General features: G+C 32.9%; 1 protein-coding gene across 3 annotated transcripts in view; it reads left to right on the forward strand.

The window, feature by feature from the left end:
* Nucleotides 1-23,039, forward strand: part of LOC113070821 (colorectal mutant cancer protein) — a 90,929-nt gene that overhangs the window by 60,209 nt on the left and 7,681 nt on the right. For all 3 annotated transcript variants that reach the window (XM_026244255.1, XM_026244251.1, XM_026244260.1), the window contains 9 exons: nucleotides 230-393; nucleotides 3,694-3,900; nucleotides 9,305-9,451; nucleotides 10,180-10,269; nucleotides 11,116-11,264; nucleotides 12,211-12,351; nucleotides 15,291-15,391; nucleotides 16,730-16,898; nucleotides 21,543-21,777. In XM_026244255.1, the coding sequence (XP_026100040.1) occupies nucleotides 230-393; nucleotides 3,694-3,900; nucleotides 9,305-9,451; nucleotides 10,180-10,269; nucleotides 11,116-11,264; nucleotides 12,211-12,351; nucleotides 15,291-15,391; nucleotides 16,730-16,898; nucleotides 21,543-21,777 (1,403 nt within the window). The remainder of the gene's footprint in view (nucleotides 1-229; nucleotides 394-3,693; nucleotides 3,901-9,304; nucleotides 9,452-10,179; nucleotides 10,270-11,115; nucleotides 11,265-12,210; nucleotides 12,352-15,290; nucleotides 15,392-16,729; nucleotides 16,899-21,542; nucleotides 21,778-23,039) is intronic.

Genomic DNA, 23,039 nt, shown 5'->3' on the forward strand with positions numbered 1-23,039 from the left:
GAGTTCTGATTTTCCGATTTCATTTGCCTGCTTGATGCTGGATGAACAGGTTATGCAAAAGATGTCATGGATGGAGATCTCGGATATAGTTAATGTAAATTATTGAATTAACTTTAACAAATGTTTCAATAAATATTACAGATCATATTTATAAATTACATTATAATTATAAAGATTTTGGGATAATGGACTCCAAGTTCCCTAAGATCCGTGTGGTTTTTTTTTTCAGATAACTGCAGTGACCTGAACTCGGAGCTGCAGCGTGTTTTGACGGGTCTGGAGAGCGTCCTGTGCGGCCGTAAGAAGAGCACATGCAGTCTGTCTGTGGCAGAGGTGGACAGACACATCGAGCAGCTGACCACTGCCAGTGAACACTGCGATCTGGCCATCAAGGTATAACACCTGACATGTGCATAAAGGTATGGAGTCAAAATAATGCCACATATATATGCAAAAAAATAGTTTTGCAAAACTTCATTTTTTTTCTCCCAATACTTTATTTACTTTTGCAATTCCTTATTTTTGTTTGCGAAAAGCTTAATTATTTTTCTCAATACTTTAATTTTCGTTTGCAAAACTTTATTGTTTTGCATATATATGCGGCATTATTTTGACTCCATATACAGGAGGCCACGGACCATCTCATGCATGTATTGCACTACACCACAAACTGCAGTCTGATTGGCTGGCTTTACGCAATTTCTTAACTTTCAACTATACACTTTGACACTTTTGCAGCTTGATCTGGTAAAAACCTTTCAGTATATCGACTGGAAAAACAGTTTTTAATGATTTTAATGAAGTCTCTTCTGCTCCTCAAGGCTGCACTTATTTGATCAAAAATACAGTGAAATAAAATATTATAAAAATTTAAATCAGCTGTTTTCTATGTGAATATCTGTTCAAATGAAATTTATTTCTGTGATGCACAGTTGTATTTTAAGCATCATTCCTCCAGTCTTCAGTGTCACATGATCTTCAGAAATCAGAATAATATGATGATTTACTGCTCAAGAAACATTTCTGATTATCATCAGTGTTGAAAACCCTTTAATTGCTTCCTATTTCTGACATAACCGTGATACATAACATTTTTCAGGATTCTTTGTTGAACAAAGTCTTAGAGCAGAAATTTTAAATAGAAATATTTTGTAACATTATAAATGTCTTTACTCTCACTTTTGATCAATTTAATGCATCCTTCCTGAACAAAAATATTAATTTATTTTGAAAAACGTCTGAACTGTTTTAGATTCACTAACACCTAAGTAGCTCACGCAACAAAAAGTTATGATTGGTCTCTTTAACCTCATCTTTTCCTAAGTGGGCGGTTCTTGACCAAAATAAGCTGCAAAGTAGACTAGATTTATATCACAATATTTCAAGTTAATAGTCAGAATTCTGAGACTGTGGAGCCGAATGACTCCACATCTTTTATATTTATACCCCACTTTTTTCCTCATGCTGGTTATCAATAATTCAATACAGTCTGTAGGATGTGAGTGATGTCAGTAAAGCCTGATGTTTTGCTGCTGACTCACTGTTATAAGAGCCTGTAGTTCCTGGACTTGTAGTCATCATCTCGTCCTCCAGCGCTCCTGATCCTGTATTAGTGTGTGATGCTTCATTTCACGGCTCTGCTGCATAATCCGGTTCATCGGAGGCTGTGCTGCAATTATAATAGTCTCCCGCTGACTGCCGTGCAGCTGCTCACAACACTGATGTTTTTGTTTTTTCTCAGGAGAAACATCTGAGAAGCAGGAGACTTCGGCAAATGTCTTCATTTGCTTTGCATTTTGATCTCACTGCTGCCTAGAATAAACGATTAAAAGATCATAATGAGTTTCTGTATTTATTAATAATGTTATATGATTTTAAAAACAATTTTATTGTTTTTATTTTATTCTATTCTTGTCTTTTCAAAACTGTTTTTTTTCAGACTAGTGTAAAGAAAATATCCAAAATACACACTGAAGTGTTTATTTTATTGCATTAATCTATTTATGTCTGTAGATTTCAGGTACAATCTATATCTTTAAAGAGTTTTTTCTCCACTTCAGCAGCACTTACAAACACAAAACTTTACAGTTTTATTCCTATCTCTATTCTGAAGGTTTTTACTGAGAGGTTTGTTCATATATCATTCCCCTTGTTTTATTTTTGCACTTCATGTATTTGCATCTGTATATGTCCGCTACAATTCATACCTTTAGAGAGTATTTGTTTCCACTTCAGCAGCACTTACAAACACCAAAACTTAGAGTTTTATTCTTATGTATATTCTGAGGGTTTTTATAGAGGGTTTTGTTCATATATATAATTTGCCTGGTTTTATTAGTACACTTTACCTATTTGTGTCTTTAGATTTCAGTCACATTAACATGTTTAAAGGCCATGAGGTTTTTCTTGGAATCAGTAGCACTTACATACAGTACACCAAACTTTAGTTTTATTATTTTTTATATTCTGAAGGATTTTACTAAGGGGTTTTATCATATAGCATTCACCTGTTTTGTTTTAACATTTTATTCCTAATACATTGTAAAAAAAAACTAAAAACACAAAAACAGTCTGTTGAAAGAAAGGTAACTATTTTCTGATTTACAGAGTGATAAAAAGATAAATAAAAAATCCTTTCTGTAAAAAGCAATAATTGTAATATTTCAGCAAATTAAAATATTAATTTTAAACCTGGCTTCATCCAGTGTTCATATTGAAATAAAAAAACTAGATGTTTTGTATGTCAATGTGTTTTCCGCCTCACAGAACATAGCAGCAAAATCCAGTGTTCAGATTTTTGTTCTGGAAATACTGTAGATAGTATATAGTATATATACTACTATATAATAGTAGTGCTTACTATATAAATAGATAATGCGTTATTTGCTTATTTAAACATCATTTCAGAAAACCTGTAATACTAAACAATTGTCTTAATATAATCTGATTAATCAGTTGGGGAAGTATGGTGATATCAAATTAGTTAAAAACTTGCATTAATTGTACTTTATAAACTCTCCTATTATTGTTCAGCAATTTTTTTCAGCAGGTTTATATAAAAAAGTGAGAAGAGAGTTTATAGTGTAGTTTCATGTTGAAACATCTCCTCCTTTTTGCTGAAGAGCACTATAAGAAAGAGTTTTTCCTTAAATTGTGCACTTGCTCTTAGAAGTTACATAGCACCAGGCAATGACATGAGAATTTTCCAGATTAAGAACATGCTTTCTAGTGTTGTGTAAAATATGGATCTGATGGTTATTTAACTGACTGTGTGAGAGTTTTTAATGTTTTTGAAAGAAGTCTCTTCTGCTCATCAATGCTGCATTTATTTGATCAAAAAAACTGTAAAAATTTGAAATATTTTAACTCTTTAAAATAGCTGTTTTCTATGTGAATATCTGTTAAAATGTAATTTACTACTGTGATCAAACTGAATTTTCAGCATTATTACTGCATGATTCTTCAGAAATCATTCAGATATGCTGATTTGCTGTTCAAGGAACATTTCTGATTAATATCAGTGATGAATACACCTGCCCAATATTTTTGTTGAAATGGTGATGCATTTTTTTTTCTGTGAATATAAAGTTAAAAAGAACAGCATTTATTTGATATAGAACTGTGCAAATGTCATATGAGGCTGAAACTAAACTTTGCTAACTTGGTTTATGTGATGATTGTGTGTGTTTGCAGACGGTGGAGGAGATCGAGGGCGCTCTGGGCCGTGACTTCTATCCCAGTCTGTGTGAGGAGCGTGTGCGCTGGGAGAAGGAGCTGGCTGGACTCCGGGAGGAGAACGAGAGCCTGACGGCGATGCTGTGCAGTAAAGAGGAGGATCTCAACCGCACCAAAGCCACCATGAATGCCATCCGAGAGGAGCGAGACCGTCTGCGCAGACGTGTGAGTGACCAGTAAACATGCAACCAACAATTGCATTATGACAAATTACCACTGATTTATCATTTAAGCTTAGGGATTCAGACCACCAACCTCTCTCCACTCATTAAATACTCTGTTTATACTCTAATTATTTTGTAAATATGGTATATAATATTGTAAACTTTGTATTGTAATGTATACTATAAATCATATATATATATTTGGAGTGATATATATGTATACACCTTTGCAGAAGTATACTGTTATACTGTTTTTATATTTTAAAAAAAATTTTAATTAATGAATTTAAAAAATAAAATGTTTGGCTAATATTGAATTTACTGTAAATTAGATTGAATTACTAAAATTACCATAATTTACTAAGTTACTCTGTTACAGTAATGAGAATTGTAGTTAGTTTTCATTGTTTTGTTTTCTCATTGTGGTAGTATTTTTGCACATTTTGTGCCAATAAAAAAACGTATCAACTTTTTACTTTTTACGAAGTTTAATTATTGTGAATATAAGAAAAAAATATATAATGGTACTAAAAATCTTAATTTTCCTGAATATATACTATACTATTATATTATATTATATTATATTATATTATATTATATTATATTATATTATATTATATTATATTATATTATATTATTTCTGGGCCACAGATGCTCCTGTTTTTATTCTCGACTGATGTTAATGACATTCAGGTGTTCACAGTCAGATTAGTCTCGCACACGAGCTGATAATTAGATATTATCAAAATTAGATATTATCTATTTGTCAAACACATTTTGGAAAGATGTTTGTGTCCGAAATGACTTGCATTGCTTTTTTAAGTATAAATATTGTCAATATTGTAGTGCTATTGTAACTGTTTGAGTTACAGGAATGGATTAGTCCTGACTTCATGTATTTACATTATGAAATATCTAGTGGGATTTTATTTAAGACCCAACTTTCCAAGACTGTTTCTGAATTAAAGAATCAGGGTGAACATTTTTTACATTTTGAATGTACAAATCATTTTGTATTTATTGTATGTACAGTTGTTAAAGAATTTTTTTTCCCACAATCTCAATACTGTAGAACATTTATGTTGTATATTTTTTTTTTATTAAACACTTCACTGTTATATTCATTGTTTTATATTTTTAGATCTTTTTAAGATTTTTTGTTTTTTAAATACAATTAATCTGCACACTCAACCTAAATTAAATAAAACGAAATAAAAAATTTTAAATAACAAAATTAAATCTATTTATCAAGACACTTATCCTAAATAAAATAAAATAAAATAAGAAAATAATCAAATCAAATCTACTATAACTATTATGTTCTTAATCAACACACTAACCTAAATATATATATATAATAATACTAATAAAATACAGTTCAGTTCAGTTTAATTTCAAAGCAAAAAACAAAAACACAATTAAAATGACCTAAAACAGGCTTTAATTATTGGTTTGTGTTTTGACCAACATGGCAAAAAAAAAACAGAAGTGTTTTCTTTTTCAAATGTCATTTGTTTTAAAATGCACATTTGTGTCTCATGTCAGAAACACAATGAGAAGCAGTAACATGCTCTCAGCATCTCTACAATAAACCCCATCCCATCAGAAACAGCAAGCGATGCATCAGACAAATTCCACCAGCACGGACAGATTTCATTAGAGATAAATTGCAGGCCGTTTGTATGTCGTAGGTCAGACCTGGCTGTTTCTATAAAAGCCTTTGGCCTTTTTCACTCGATGCATTTCAGGGCTAATCATGTTAGTGTGCTAACCGGCTTCAGATGGCCAGATTCGATTACAGACCGCATCTAAAAGCAGCAGACTAATCGATCCAAACAGGTTTGTGCTGTGCGTTTTTCTGAGACCGATCTGAGGACAGAGGCATTCCTTATTTAAACTCAATACAAAGATCCATCACCATTAGCATGTCTGTTTCTGTTACACCAAAAGGATGACTCTTTGCAGCATTCATAAAAAATAAAAATAAAAATAAACATTGATTTTTCCATTGAGGAGTGAAATTTAACCCCTTAATGCATTGGAGTCCATTTTGACGTGCAAGAGATACATAGCCATTTCTAAAAACTATATAGTTATTAGTAAGGGAAAAATTTTTTGCAGGTGTTGTAAGACCCTCCAAATACACACAATTTTATTTATTTATTTATTTATTTTTCCTTCAGAATTTAGTATTTTTAAGCCATATTTAAGCCATTTTGTGTTTGGGACAGTTTTTTTCCGGGGTATGTACGGAGCATCATTAGTGTAAAAAATATTTTTGTTAAATTATCTATGAAGTTATTTTACTGCCAAAAACTTTGATCAAATATATTTAGCCTTTTTCCCATATCTCACACACTTTAGGAACTGTATTTTGTTGCTAAACATAAATATGTGTGCCTATTGAACGATCATTGCAGCATGAATAAGTTAAAGATTGTTAATAAAATGTATTTACTTTGCTTGAAAACATTTCAGAGTTATAGCTATGTTGTTTTGATTTAGTTTTGTTAGAAATAAATATGTTGGTTTCATAATTTTTTTTTATTATTTAATTACATTTCATTTTATTGGGGTTAATACAGAATTCTCAGATTATATGTTCTCATAAATTTCATGCAAAAATATATTCAAATAAGATTTCTCATCTGTATTGAAAAATATATAAATATATATTTTGTCAAATCACCTTTATTTGTATAGCGCTTTATACGATACTGATTGTCAAAGCATCTTTACAGTGTCGAACAGGAAAATTATTTTTTCAATAATGCAAGAGGACATTAGTAAACAGCCAATTTTTCAGTTAAAGTCAATTCATTATTGATTCAGTGATGTCATCGTCTAGCTCAGTTCAGTCAATTTGAAAGTTTATGTCAGTGATGCATTAATAATATTCAGAAGAGGATCTATGACTTCTGGAAGCACCTCTTTTAGGAGCTTAGATGTTATAGGGTCTAACATACATGTTGTTGGTTTAGATGATTTAACAAGTTTATACAATTCTTCCTCTCCTATAGTAGAGAATGAGTGGAACTGTTCCTCAGGGGGTCTATAGTGCACTGTGCTCTTGGGAAAGTTCTGTCTTTAAATGCTTTATTTTTTTGTTAATTTAGCCACTATATTGAATAAATACCTGGGGTTGTGTTTGTTCTATTCTAAGAGAGATGAAAAGTAAGCAGAAATAGTGTTTTTTAGGCTCTTTTGTATGTAGAAGTGCTTTCCTTCCATGGAATATGAAATACCTCTAGTTTTTCCTCCAGCTGCAGTCCATTTTCCGGGCTGCTCTCTTTAAGGTGCGAGTGTGCTTGTTATATCACAGTGTAGGACCACAGTGTTTTCCTGAATCATCTTTAAGCATAAAGGAGCAACCATATCTAAAACGTTAGAAAAGAGAGATTTAATAGTTTCTGTTACATAATCAAGTTTTTCTGAGCTATTGGATATGCTTTGTAATTGAGATAAGTGAGGAAGATTATTTACAGACTAGTCTGTTGTGGTAGAAGTGATGGCTCTAAACTATTTGTAACAGGGAGTTGTGTTTACATCTTTAGCTATATAGAGTATACACAAGACTAGATAATGATCCGAGATATCATCACTCTGCTGCAGAATGTCAGTGCGTGTGTGTGCGTTCAGTTAATTTTCATTAACATCAACTCCATGTGACAGTATTACATCTAAAGTATGATTATGATGAGTAGGCCCTGTATAAAATGAGCATTTATTTATTTATTTTACACCATTGTACAAGCTTGAACATAACACTAGAATTTATTTTATACAATTTAACAAACTTGAACCTAAAATTAGCATTGAATTATTTATTCAATTATTAGACACAATTTTATATAGTATGAAATGGTGGTCTTAAAATGAGGACAAATGAGCATCCGTCTCAACCCATGTCCCAGTAGGCAGATACAGTATTTCAAAACCAGATTTTCGGACCTAAAACCGTACTTGTGGCCAGTCTAATCATGATCCGGATCCAAAGCACGGCTATATTTAAACTCACATGCAGCTGTCGCTTGAGTCAAGACACACTGACCAGACCGTAATTACTAGCCTGGCTTTGTGGCGGTGGTTGGTTTGATTGGACTGGACTACCACAGGTCAGCTGTGTGCGTGTTTGTATGTGTGTGTGTGCGCACCACTTTAATGCCGCTGTCATCCATCTAAGTCACAGACAATCGCTTACACACTCACTGCTGTCCATTAAAGACCACGAGAATGGACAGCATTGAGCTGCTAAGTTAAATATTGATATTTTCTCTCTTTGTTAAGAGCTGATGGACTTGAGTGTCTGATGGAGAGATGTTTTCAGTGCAAACACATCAGGGCTTCTCAACCACTTGTGCTTTAGGAACCCAACATATTAAAAGCATTTTTTTATCATGCAAAAATTAATAACATGTCCTTAAAATCACACTGAAAATATTGTTAGTATAAACTGAATGCATCCAACAACACTCCTGACACCGCACAGACTAAATGAGCAGTGTTTTCTTCATAAACTGTACACACAATTCATTCATACATTCAACTATTAAGCTTGTTTGTAAATGTTTTTTGTAAATGTTTTAGAAAATAATGCACACCCTGCAATAATAATAATGCATTATTTTTCTAATAATTCAACGGCCTTCAATAATCCCTTACATATTATGCACATTTCACTTCAAATTATGTTTTATTTATTTTATTACTATATATATATATATATATATATATATATATATATATATATATATATATATATATATATATATCTGACTCATATATGTCTGGCTCATGTATTAATAATATTGATAAGAGCTCTAGAGGCATTCAGAGTGCTGAAGCTCAGTCTGATGTTGTGTCCATGTATGTGTGAGCTGCATTACTTCAGGATTCAGTCCTTTAGTTGTCCTTTGGCAGCCTTTCCTCTGGCAGTAAAGCTTTATTTGCTTTGAAAAATTCACAATCGCTGCCAACATAACACACACGGGGCTCAGGAGCTGACCTGTGCGCTGCCCGCTAGAAACATGAGTGTCTTCTAAACAAAAATACCCTTGAAAATCAATTCTGATTCACAAGTGTTTCACTGTAGGTCATAAACGGTTGATTTCTGTTTCTCAATGCACTCATTGACTCTGTGCAGCAGTGTGTGTGTGTATGTGTCTGTGGTGTTTCTTCATGTATTGGATGAGAGATCTGTGATCATCGTGGCTTCTGCTGCCTCTAATATAGACTTAACTGAAGCCACATGAATGCAGATGCTGAACAAACCTCAGCGTCTAGATTTAGCTCTAGAACTGCCCTCTGAACCCAGTCTACTGACTGCTGCTCTTCTGAAATGAGTTGCTCTGTGTGACTTTCAGACCTTTCGGACAGGTTTGACAGGTGTGTTTCGGTCCCTGCAGGTGCGAGAGCTGCAGACGCGTCTCCAGAGCGTTCAGCCCGGTGCTCCGTCCAGTCCTGGACGTCTGACCCCGGCAGGACGTCCCATCAACCCCAGCACCGGGGAACTCAGCACCAGCAGCAGCAGCAACGACATCCCCGTCGCCAAAGTAGTTGATAGCATTTTGTCAAAGCCATTTATTTTATTTTTTTTATTTTAAGTTATTTAAGTGCAAATTAAATATGGAGAAATTAGGTCTTGGCAACTAGCTGAAATAAAATAAACTTAAGTTTGTTTTTTATATATATTTATTTTCAGTTATAATATACTTTTTTTATTATGGTTTTCATTTTAGTTACATTTTTTTATATTTTATTTCAGTTTTAGTTATTTTAGTACAACTTAAACTAAATAAAGATGAGAATTTTTTATATATATATTATATTTAAATTATTTAAATTGAAATTGTTTACTTATTTTATTCAATTTAATTTTTTATTGTTTATTAATATTTTTTTTTTTTCATTTTATTTTGTTTAGTTTAAGTGCCTTGATGAATATCATAATAGTGATAGCAGATTTTATTTGATTTTTGATTTTTCCATTTTATTTTGTTTTATTAAGTTTAAGTGCCTTGATCAAGAGCATAATAGTGCTATTAGATTTTATTTTATTTTATTTTTATATATTTTTTCCCACATTAAGTCATTTCACTTTAGAGTTGAATAGCTCCAGTCCTTCACTTTCGCTGTTTGAATTGAGGGTCAAAATTAAAAAAAAAAAATTACCTTGTGTGTTTCACAGAAGAAAACCTCATAAAGGTACATATAATATGATGGAAGTATTGCACACATTTGTTTGTGTGTGTGTGTGTGTGTGTGTGTGTGTGTGGGGCAGGTGGCAGAACGAGTGAAGCTGTCGAAAACGCGCTCTGAATCACTGCCAGCGGAGAGATCCGTCCTCGGTTCTGAAATCAGCAGCATCGGGGTCAGACACAGTCTTATATTAATATTTATTAATATTTTGAATATTTTCTGATTTCACAGTCAACTTCATGAACTCTGTTGTGTTTTTGTAATTTTCCTCATTTTATTAAATATATAAATATTATAAAAAATTATAAATGAGATGCGTCTTTATGTATTTATTTTTAGCTATTTCTATTTTTTTTTTTTACAATTATTTTTATTTAACTTAGGTTTAATGTCTTGATCAATTACATAATAGCGATAGAAGGATTTATTTCATTTTTATTTGATTTGATCTAAAAGGTGAAATGTGTGACTGTTTAAAAATTTTGTCATTTTTATTTTATTGTTTATTTTTATTATTTCATTTTTTTAAGTGTGTTGATCAAGAGCATAAGAGTAGCTTTTATTTATTTATTATTTTAAGTTTTTTTATTTATTGTTTTATAAGTGGCTTATTTATTTTAAGTGTTTGACTATTTATGTAGTGATAGTAGAATTTATTTTATTTTATTTGAGAATCAGCACATATTTACAGTGTAAATTCAGAAAGAAAGAAACGACCAATCAAGATTCAGCATGCAAATGAGACAGGAAGAAAGGAAGGGCATTGGCTGTTGTGCAGATGCTGTGATGATGTCATCACCACTGGTTACATTTAGAATGTTACAATGAGTTTAATCTTAAATGTGCAACTTTGAAGACCAGTTTAAACCCTTTACAACTTAAAGCAACCAAAAATGAGAAGGAATTACATCTTTAAACAAAAAGCTTTGAGCTGAATGAATGGCAGGACACTGTAGGAGGAGAAATGAGATGTAGTCAGAGGTTTAAGTACAGTAATAAAGTGATCGTGTCTCCGCAGGTGTCCAGTAATGTGGCTGAACACCTGGCTCATTCCCTTCAGGACTGCTCCAACATCCAGGAGATCTTTCAGACGCTCTACTCACACGGATCCGCCATCTCCGAGAGCAAGATCCGCGAGTTCGAAGTGGAGACGGAAAGACTGAACAGGTTAGAGAGCACAGACCCAAAGATCTGCTGTTGAAATCCTACAGCAGTGGCATCGGGAACAAGTGCACACTCAGATTTACCCATCAACCATTGCATGCAACAATATTGAGGCTTATCGTGTAAAATCACTTGCAGTGTTCCTGTTTATTACTGTTAAGCATTTTCTGAAATGAATAAACAATTTGTACTGCATGAAGCGCAACAGGAATGAAGCTGATTTGAAGCTTAAAATAATATACATTTTATGTGCACATGAAATATTATATACATTTATATAACAGTATTTAATATTTTTCTGTATTTACACAAGTGTTGTTGTCTTAATTTAAATAAAATTAAAAAATTAAAAAATGTAAAATGTAAACTTTTATTGATTTTTTTTTTAAAATATAAAAAATAGCAAATTTGTATATATAAACAATTAATTTAAAAATAATATATAAACTTAAAAAAATAATTAATAAAACTGAAATAAGCTAAATAGAAATATTATAAAACAAAAACCACATAAAATTACTAAAATTTAATTGGGTAAAAATAAAATAACATTAAATAAAAAGTATTTGTACTAAAGTACTAGAATTCAAGGAAATAAATATAAGCTAAATATAAATATTATATAAAATTATGTTAAAACATAAATGAAAAAAAATTAAAATAAAATAAGTTTAACCAAGCTTTAAATGTTTAAGGTGAAGTAATAATGACACATTCAAACTGAAATAATATTAAGCTAAATATATATTTTAAAAAAATGACAAGCACATAAAATAACTAAAACTTAAGCTAAAATAAAAAAATAAACACTGTATAACACAGGCAGTCCCGAATTTGTGCAGCTGAACTGTAGTCTGAGTGTGTAGGGAGCAGTGAACACTATGTAGGGACCCTGTGAAGTGCACACGTCATTGTTTGTTGATGTCATACTTTACTGTGTTTGTTTCAGTCGGATCGAGCACCTGAAGTCTCAGAACGATCTGCTGACCATCACGCTGGAGGAGTGTAAGAGCAACGCCGAGCGGATGAGTATGCTGGTGGGGAAATACGAGTCCAACGCCACCGCGCTCAGACTGGCCCTGCAGTACAGGTACACACGCACACACACAAGCGTGCACACACACACACACACATGCATGCATGCAGGACCTCTGGTTATAATTGCATTCCGATTCTAAACACAGTCGCATTTACATACAGGAATATCCTTTCAGAAGGTTAATCACTTTCAGTGTCATTATTTGATAAAAGCATATTATAAGTGGTGTGACCTACAGACAAGTGTAATGAAGTGTAATCTGTCTGTCTGTCACACACACACACAGACACACACACACACTCAGAGCTCATTTGTATTCATGAAGAGATTTATTCCCTAAAATGCTGTTAGAGGAAGTGATGCGGATTTAAACTCAGTTCTGCTTCATAAACCCACATTTCAACATCCAGTCTATTCCTGATGAACTGATTAGAAACATTGGATATTTTTCTCATTGAATATTCTGTTCCACTCTGAAACATGTCACATTATCAAGGTAAAGTGGATGGTATATATCCTCATCAGGCTGCATTTATTTGTTCAAAACTACAGGAAAAATCTGAAATATTATTAATCTTTAAATCAGCAGTTTTCTGTGTGAATCTGTGTTAAAGTGTAATTTATTTTTGTGATACTCCGCTGTATTTTCAGCTTCAGTGTCACATGATCTTCAGAAATCATGAAAATATGATGATTTACTGCTCAAGAAACATTTCTGATTATTATCAATGTTGAAAACAGTTATATATTTTACTGGAGACCGTGATGCATTTTATTTTTCAGGATTCACAGATGAACAAAAGTTGAAAAGAACAACATTTATCTGAAACAGAAACACTGTAAATGCTTGTACTGTTAAATTATAATAATATTAGCAAGTAATTTAGTAGTTAATTCATATTTTTTATTAACTTTTATTCAATTAATCAAAAGTGCCATTAAAGACATTTATAATGTTAAAAAATATTTATATTTCAAATAAATGCTGTTTTTTTATTTTTTACTTTCTATTCACCTGTGAATCCTGAAAAATAAAATACATCACAGTTTCCACAAAAATATTAACTGTGTTCAACATTGTTAATAATCAGAAATGTTTCTTGAGCAGTCTATCATCATATTATTCTGATTTCTGAATATCATGTGACACTGAAGACTGGAGGAATGATGCTGAAAACACAGCGGAGCATCACATAAATAAATTACACTTTAACAGAGAACCACACAGAAAAACAGATGTTTTCAATCAGAATATTTTTTGCAAATTTTTACTGTAGTTTTGATCAAATAAATGCGGCTGTGTTGAGCAGGAGAGACATCTTTCAGAAGCATGATTGTGTTTCTCAGCAGGAGGTCGAGGGTTTAATTGAGTTTGGTCTCCAGTGATCATGATGTCATCTGACTGTCATTACTTGAGGGCGGTCAAATGCTCATAACGACGGCGCCGAGAGCGTAAAACACTGCGATCAATCACGCTGATGGCTCACACACACATACACACACACACACACACACACACACACACACACACTCGCTTCACTTATGACAGTATTTACAGAAGAACACAGATGACGAGAGAAGAGTGAAACAACTGTCTGATGGCTGACTGGAAAATAAAAATTATTTCTGACAGCTTTTCAGAGGCACTCAATTTTATTTTAGATCTCGCCTTGGCAATGAGGTTAAATAAAATAACCGTTTTATAGCGGCTGTTTGATTTGCAAAAAATTTGTTATTTTATGTTCGAGTTAGTTGTTTTGTTGTTTTATTTTATATATATTTTTGTTATTTTATGTAATTTATTTACCATTGTAGTGTTTAATATTTTGAATTTCATTTTATTTTTAAATTTACTTTCATTTAAAAAATTTTTTATAATTTTTAAGCATAATTTTAACAATTCCTTTATTATATGCATTAATTTGTATTTATTTGTTTGCGTTTATTTTAGCACTTAAAGTTAAACTTCATAAAATGAGAAATGTTGCTTTGGCAACTAGTGAAAATAAAATAACTTTAGGTTTTTAATATTTTCTTTCATGTTTATTTGATTTCAGATCCCCGCTTTTTAAACTGGCGTGTGGTTTGTAAAAATAAAAAACAATTAAAATACCTTGAATTTTCCAGATTCTGAAGGAAGTAAGTTTTTCTCTTAGTGATTTCCAGTCAGATTCACTGAGGAGGATTCAGGAGTGAAGTGAAGGGTTCAGATTCAGAGAGGAGGATTCAGGAGTGAAGTGAAGGGTTCGGATTCAGAGAGGAGGATTCAGGAGTGAAGTGAAGGGTTCGGATTCACTGAGGAGGATTCAGGAGTGAAGTGAAGGGTTCGGATTCACTGAGGAGGATTCAGGAGTGAAGTGAAGGGTTCGGATTCAGAGAGGAGGATTCAGGAGTGAAGTGAAGGGTTCGGATTCACTGAGGAGGATTCAGGAGTGAAGTGAAGGGTTCGGATTCACTGAGGAGGATTCAGGAGTGAAGTGAAGGGTTCGGATTCAGTGAGGAGGATTCAGGAGTGAAGTGAAGGGTTCGAATTCAGAGAGGAGGATTCAGGAGTGAAGTGAAGGGTTCAGATTCACTGAGGAGGATTCAAGAGTGAAGTGAAGGGTTCAGATTCACTGAGGAGGATTCAGGAGTGAAGTGAAGGGTTCAGATTCACTGAGGAGGATTCAGGAGTGAAGTGAAGGGTTCATATTCACTGAGGAGGATTCAGGAGTGAAGAAGGGTTCAGATTCACTGAGGAGGATTCAGGAGTGAAGAAGGGTTCAGATTAACTGAGGAGGATTCAGGAGTGAAGTGAAGGGTTCATATTCAGTCTTGTGTTATAATCAGATCCAGTGAGACAAACACATTCCTGCATCATGTCTGGACCTGTTTGGGGCTTTGTTTCCTGATGAATATTTTTTCAGAAGCTGATGAAGGATCTGTGCTGGCCTCTACATTCCTCCAGGAGTGTGTTTTCATTGCCCTGTGTGTGTGTGTGTGTGTTGCAGTGAGCAGTGTATCGAGGCGTATGAGCTGCTGCTGGCGCTGGCTGAGAGTGAACAGGGTCTGGTTTTGGGTCAGTTCAGAGTCGCTGGAGTCAGTGCTGTAGGTAAGACACACACACACTCATCTGAATCAGGACGTCCCATACACTTCTGTTGGTGTATGCACAGATAAATAAATAACTCAAGAATTCCCAAACTTTTTTATCAGCCGATCCATTTGAGCTTAAATAATCTTAAAATTATAAATCAGTGTTTCAATAATTTTACAACACACTTTCATTTATTTTGTTTGTTATGCAGGTAAACAAATAAAATATATTTGTATAACATAAAAATATACAAATACAAAAAAATTCAAGTATAAACCCATTAAAACCATTTTAATGGTTAAATAAAATTTTTGTAATGAAAAGCACGTCTAAATAATTGAAATCATGAAACGTTAGCAATTGAATAATTCTGTTTTCCATTTAAATCTTTCTGGATTCTGTTTTAATAGTTAAATAAAATTTTAGTTATCAAAAAGTAGTGTTTATTTATTTGAATTCATAAAGCTTTAGCAATTTGAGAATTTATTACAATTCTGACAATAATAGTTCCATATGAATTTTTTTTCTTTAGAAATTCTATATTATCTGTTTACATTTGTCTGTATTTATTATTTCATGCACATTTATTATCAAAAGTGGTATTAATCAAATGATGGCATAACACATTAACAGTTTAATAATTTTTTTTAAATGTAATCAAATGAAAATGTAACAATTCCTATTATTTTTGGTGAAACAACATTTGTGTGGCATCCTTTAAAAAAAAGTTAATATTATTAATGTTGCTTTTTCTGTCTGCAGAGACATGCAGATTTAGTTAATATTTCATCAACTTTACAATATGATTTACTGCTTGGAAACAGTCTGTATGGTATAAAGCATATAGAGATAAATGTGACTTCATGCAGTCGTTTAATATCCTGCTTCATTAACTGCGCGTGAGTTATTAGTGTAATTAGAGTCTCCACACGCTGAACATCTGAATTAAAACAAAATTATTCAATAAAACTGTGTGAATTCAGATTTCCACACAATACTTCCCCCACAATCATTTATCTCTAAATGCTACCTTAGATTATTCTTACTTTCTTTTCATTATAATCGCATTTGGAAAAAGCTTTGAATAAAAGTTGAAATGAATTACAAAGTGTAGGGTTTTAATTCCAGTAGATCGTGAGAGTGTAGAACTTTCAGGTTTGATTAATGTATTTTAGCATGCGCTTGAATCATTTGTATTCTGTATATAAACACTACAGTATGAGACTCTATACAGAATACTGTTATACCTCCAAGGTTTTTACAGTAGAGCCATCATACTGGAGTTATAGTGAATGTGCTAATCGTCCTGATACAGTGAGGTTATGGGATATTTTGATCTGTGTGTGATGGCAGGAGAGCAGGCGGGTGAAGAGAGCATCACACAGATCCTGAAGAAAGCTCACGACAGCAGAAAGACGGCAGAAAACGCCGCTAAAGACCTCCTGACGCGTCTGGACGGCAGCTGCGGAGCTGCGTTTGCGGTCCAGCCCTGGGAGAGTCTCTCATCCAACAGCCACACCAGGTACACCATCACAGCAGCAAGAGTTCTCTTATGATTCTGGTTGTTTTTAAATGGTAAATGGTAATTAATTTAATTAATTATTTGATGAAATAATGTTTAATGCACTTTGTGTTGTTAAAAACAATGAATGGAATACGGTTTTTACACATTTTATTTATATTATTATAAAAAATAATATTTTTTAATAAATATATAAAAATATTTAATTTATATATAAACATTTGAAATAATTGTACATAAATGTATAGCATTTGTAAAATAAATCTACTAATAATAAATAATATATTTGTATTAATATTATATAAATAATTTATTTAAAAAATATATATAAATATATTTAATTTATATATAAACATTTGAAATAATTGTACATAAATGTAAAGCACATGTAAAAATCTACTATTTATAAATAATATATTTTAATTTATATTATATATATTATATATTTTAATAAATATATAAATATATTTAATTTATAAACATTTGAAATTGTACATGAATGTAAAGCATTTGTAAAATTAAACTATTTATAATGTATTTTTTATATTATTACATAAATAATATATTTTAATAAATATATAATTATATTTATTTTATATTTAAACATTTTAAATTGTACATAAATCTAAAAACTATTTATAATAACCACAGAAGATAACAGAAAATTACAGACCTGAAGTAGAAGGGCAGTTTTTTTAAGCATATTTAATAAATGTATTCTGAAGCACAGTGTAAAAATACTTAAATGAGATATTTGGAAAAAGAGCTCAAAATTAGAGAACAGATTAGAGAAATTAGAGAAAAATCTTGCACCTGATGCTAATTTGCTTAATTATGTGACAAACCCTGTTTAACTGGCATCATTCCCCCTATTTGGACTGAGATCGCAAGATGGCATACCGCTCTGAGACGTTTCAAGCACTGCAACAGAAGCTGATCATTCCAGATCTGTGATTTCTAGAGTAGTGGAGAGTATTTGCATAAAACAAATTAATTCAAGTCCCCAAAAAAGAGTGTGCACGAGAGGACAGGATGATACAGAGACTCTCGATGGGAATCGGTTCAGCACTGCAGCTGGTATTGCTGGCCATCAGCAGAAAGACTTTATTGAGATTCACTGCTGCACGAGCGTGAGCTGGATCATGTGTCCAAACATGAAAATGATCCTCGTTCATGTCACTAGAAACCTGCATGACTTTCTTTCTTTCTTCTGAGGCAGTAGTGATGTACTCCTGGTGGATGAAGAGATTGGCCATGACAGTGAGTGCTTAATGCAGAAAACCTCTTAAGAGTTGCTGATTGATATCTGGGAGGATCGATAATAAGATGACAGATGCTTGCATAATTCGGTCTCATTATTAATATGTATTTTAGTATTTCTCACCGCTAGAATGGAGGTTATACAGCAGAAATAATAGACACTGGCTTATTACAGACAGTCTCATACTGTGTCTCACCTCCCACCAGTTACACACACACACACACACACACACACTCACTCACACATGTTTGTTTTTGTGTAAAGTGTGTTCATCCCATAGGTGTAATGGTTTTTATTCTGTACAAACTGTATATTCTATGGCCCTTCACCAACCCTACACCGAACCCTAACCCTCACAGGAAACTTTGTGCATTTTAACTTTCTCAAAAAACTCATTCTGTATGATTTATAAGTGTTTTGAAAAATGGGGACATGGGTTATGTCCTCATAAGAACCCTCTCCTTGTAATACCTGTGTCATACCCATGCCATTATACAGAGTTGTGTCCTGATATGTCATAAAAACAAGAACACAAACACATACACACACACACACACACACACACACACACACACACACACACACACACACTCACTCACTCACACACTTACTCACACACAAACACATACACATACACACACACACACACTCACTCAAACACACACACACACACTCTCTCTCTCACACACACACACTCTCTCTCACACACACACACTCACACACACTCACTCACACACACACACACACACTCAGGTTTATTGCATGTGACAGCAGGAGGGTGAGTGATGTCTGGTGTAATTCATCAGTCTGCAGCAGCGTTTTATTATTTGAAATGAAAAATAAATGATGTCTGCAGTAACCGTTTCACTACTGTTATTTATGAAATATTGATTTTTTTTTTCCAAAAAAGATTTTTAGCTAGTGGTTGGAAGGAATAATTGATTCTGTATATCTGCTATATATACATTGGTGTAAATTTTATCATTTATTTCTTGGTTATCAGTTATCAGAGTACATTTTACATAAAAAATATTTTAGTTTTTTTACTATAAAACTCAATGCATTAATCAATGCATTACATGCCACATGTCACCATTTCTAAGTAAAAATTGCTTCTAGGCAAGGCAAGTTTATTTATATAGCACATTTCCTACACAATGGTCATTCAAAGTGCTTTACATAAAAGAAAGTAAAGAAAATGATTAAATGGATGAGCTGCAGCTGTCTAATTGTCTTCTTGGGGTCTTCTGTATTTATATTAGTTTTATTAGAGCTGATAATAGAGCAGTATCCGTGGATCCGGACTGTGTTCTGATCCAGATGTTTCTCTGCTTGTTGTTCAGTTCAGACTCAGTGCAGCTTCTCAAATAACCAGACATTGATCTCCCCCTCAATCCTCCATCCAGCGTCTCTAAACCGTGCAATTACCGATGAGGAGGTGTTCTGCGTTTTAATGAGACAGGTGTCGAGTCTACAGGTTTCATTGTTTTACCGCGGTAATCTCCATTGCTCACTGATGTGTGTAAATGATTATGAATCTCTCTGTTGATGATGTTCATCGCAGTTAGACCTGGGATTGTTCTGCTCTCTGAGAGAGTTTATAATGACTGACAGACCTGAAGATTATAAGAGTGTGTGTGTGTGTGTGTGTCAGCAGTGTTTCTGCGCAGATGGAGATAACTGGGAATTTCATTGTAATTAGGGGCTTCACTAATTGAGGAGGGAGATTCATTTGGAGAAATTTTCACGCTTCATTGTGATTGTGTTTAGTCTCTTTCACACTGAAGATGATATAAACCGCTAGAGTCTTTGCTCTGTCAGTTTGTGAACAGCCCTGGCTTCATAAATAATAATAATAATAATAATAATAGATCTTATTGTAATTAATTTCAAACATTTATTGTAAAATTTTTTTTTATAGTAATACACATTTTTTTATTTAAATAATTATAATCATTTATTGTAAATATAATTAATGATATTTATTATGATCAAATATTGAGTAAAATTAGTAATAATAATAATTTATATTATTGTTGGTGAAATGCTTTTTAAACAAACATTAATAAACATGCATTGTAAATTATTATTAGCTACTAACATTAAAAATTATTTAAAAAATATATTAATTTCAACAACAACAACAACAAAAATCATAACAACTGTTGTTATAAATTATTTGTGATGTACATTTTACAATTATTTAGTAATTATAATTTACTCTTATTGTTATTGAAAGAATTGGTATTATAAAAAATGATAATTAATAAAATAATTATAAACATTTATTATAAAAATTAGTAAGATGTGTAGGCACCTATTGTATCTGTTGGTGTTCTTTTTCCTCCTGTTCTTCGTTTTCCTCTTTTTCTTCCTCCTCTTGTTTTTCCTGTTTTTCTCTTCTTCTTCTTTCTCTTCTTCTTCCTCTTCCTGTTCTTCCTGTTCTTCTTCCTCCTCTTCGTCTTCCTCTTCTTCTTCTTCTTCCTCTTCTTCTTTTTCCTCTTCTTCTTCTTCTTCTTCTTCCTCTTCCTCTTCTTCCTCTTCATCTTCCTCCATCTATGGCAGCCCATAGAACTGCTTCCGGGAAAGTTGTGAGATTTGGCACACTGATAGAGGACAGCGGGAAATGTCACCATAGCAAATTTGGATTCTCTAACTCAAACTCTCTTGCTCCACCACTTGTCCAAAGTTTCAATTTATTTATGGTAATAACTTTAGAAATCACAAGGTTCCGTTTTTTCTGCTATTTTCAATTGTTCAAAAAACCTGCTACTTCGAGCTTGTCCTAGACGATTCGTCTGATTCTCACCAAATTTGAGTCAGATCATCTTCAGACCACGCTGGCAAAAAGTTCTGGAATTCAAGTTGATTCGTCCAACCATTTTCGAATGACATGTGAACATATTTGACGAAAAGCATGCAAAAATTCACTTGAGGCAGCGCCACCTAGTGGTCAGGAGGCACGAAAAATGCATATTTTTGATTATAACTTCTGAATGGTTTGACCCAAAATCTGATCTCTTTAGATTCAGTGGATCATGCCATAAAATGCTTTACTGAAGCATTAGCGTATCGTTGTGAATTTGTTCTTCTGCACAATGACCTGATGGTACTCAAAACGTTTGGGTGCAGTGCCACCTTGAGATCAAAAATATTAAAGATTTTTACAAAAATGCAAAAACTTTTGAATAAATTAGAGTGGACTCCCTATATTCTTTAGGTCATGCCGAGAACATCATGTTTGACCAAAACAAAAAAAAAGGGTTTTATGATTATGGCCATACTAGCTTAATGTGTGTATGAACTAACCTTTATTGATTTGCCTGTCTCACCTGTGTGTGTGTGTGTGTGTGTGTGTGTGTGTGTGTGTGTGTGTGTTGCAGCACCACCAGCTCGACGGCCAGCAGCTGTGACACTGATTTCTCCAAAGACGACGAGCAGCGTCTGAAGGACTACGTGCAGCAGCTTAAGAACGACCGAGCGGCCGTCAAGCTGACCATGCTGGAGCTGGAGAGCGTCCACATCGACCCGCTGAACTATGACCTCAAACCCCGCGCAGACTCGCAGAGACTCGACCTGGAGAACGCCGTGCTCATGCAGGAGCTCATGGCCATGAAGGTACAGCACCACACGCTTCACGCTGATCTAATAATAATAATAAATCAAACTACTCTCAGAAATAATGTCTTGATTAGGAATACTTAGTTCATGAATCAAAGTCTGATGCTAAATTTGAGGGTAAATGCTCACCTATGCTGCATTATGTGATCAAAAATACAGTAAAAACAGTGAAATATTATTAGTATTTAAAACATCTGTTTTCTGTGTGAATCTGTGTTAAAGTGTAATGTATTTCTGTGATGCTCCGCTGTATTTTCAGCATCATTCCTCCAGTCTTCAGTGTCACATGATCTTCAGAAATCATGAAAATATGATGATTTACTGCTCGAGAAACATTTCTGATTATTAGCCATTTTTAAATTATATAATATATTATCACTATTATTATTATATTATTAACTAAATCCATAAAAAAAATTACTTGACACATTACATTAACTGAAAAAAATATATAAATATATATATATATATATATATATATATTCATTCATAAAATAGATTAAATAAAATTTATTTCAGCTTTGTTTCCAAAGCAAAATCTCCCATTCCATTTTGTTTAAAAGAACTATAATATTTAAAACGGAATAAACTAATGCTAAAAATGAAAACTGAAAACGTATTAAAAAAAAATGACCAAAACACATAAAATAATGTTAGTAAAATTACATAAGCTGTTAAAAAAAAGGAAATCAACTGTACTAAAATAACACTGTTCTGAAAACTGTTGTGCTGCTTCATGCTTTTGTTTTTGTGGAAATATTTTGTGATGCATTTTATTTTTCAGGATTCACAGATGAATTGATGAATGTCTTTTACTGAGTCTGATACAGTCACACATTATAATGAAGCAAAAGCTGTACGTTTGTTGGATGGATGACTGAATCTGTAGTTTAAACTGTAAAATGAAGATCTGTTCATATGTTTATAGAGTAGTCTTTCAGTGACCTCAGTGAGCTCTATCCGTCAGTGACCTTCAGCTTCGTGTTTGAAATGTGAGATCTGATCAGACGCAAGGAGAGCAACTCCATCAGCTGACATTTCTACAGAAACACAGACTTTAGATCAGTGTGAAAGACTCGAGGAATAAATTATTATTATTATTATTATTATTATTATTATTATATATAAGTATTTATCAACACATTCACATGTTCCCGGTTCTCTGTTCATGTGACATGCAGGTAAACAAATAGAATATTTAAACTTTTTTTAGTAATTATTTTGTGCAGATATTGTTTTAGTAATTATTTTGATTTCAA

Source organism: Carassius auratus, chromosome 5 (genome assembly GCF_003368295.1).
Source record: "Carassius auratus strain Wakin chromosome 5, ASM336829v1, whole genome shotgun sequence".
In the NCBI taxonomy this organism is placed as follows: domain Eukaryota; kingdom Metazoa; phylum Chordata; class Actinopteri; order Cypriniformes; family Cyprinidae; genus Carassius; species Carassius auratus.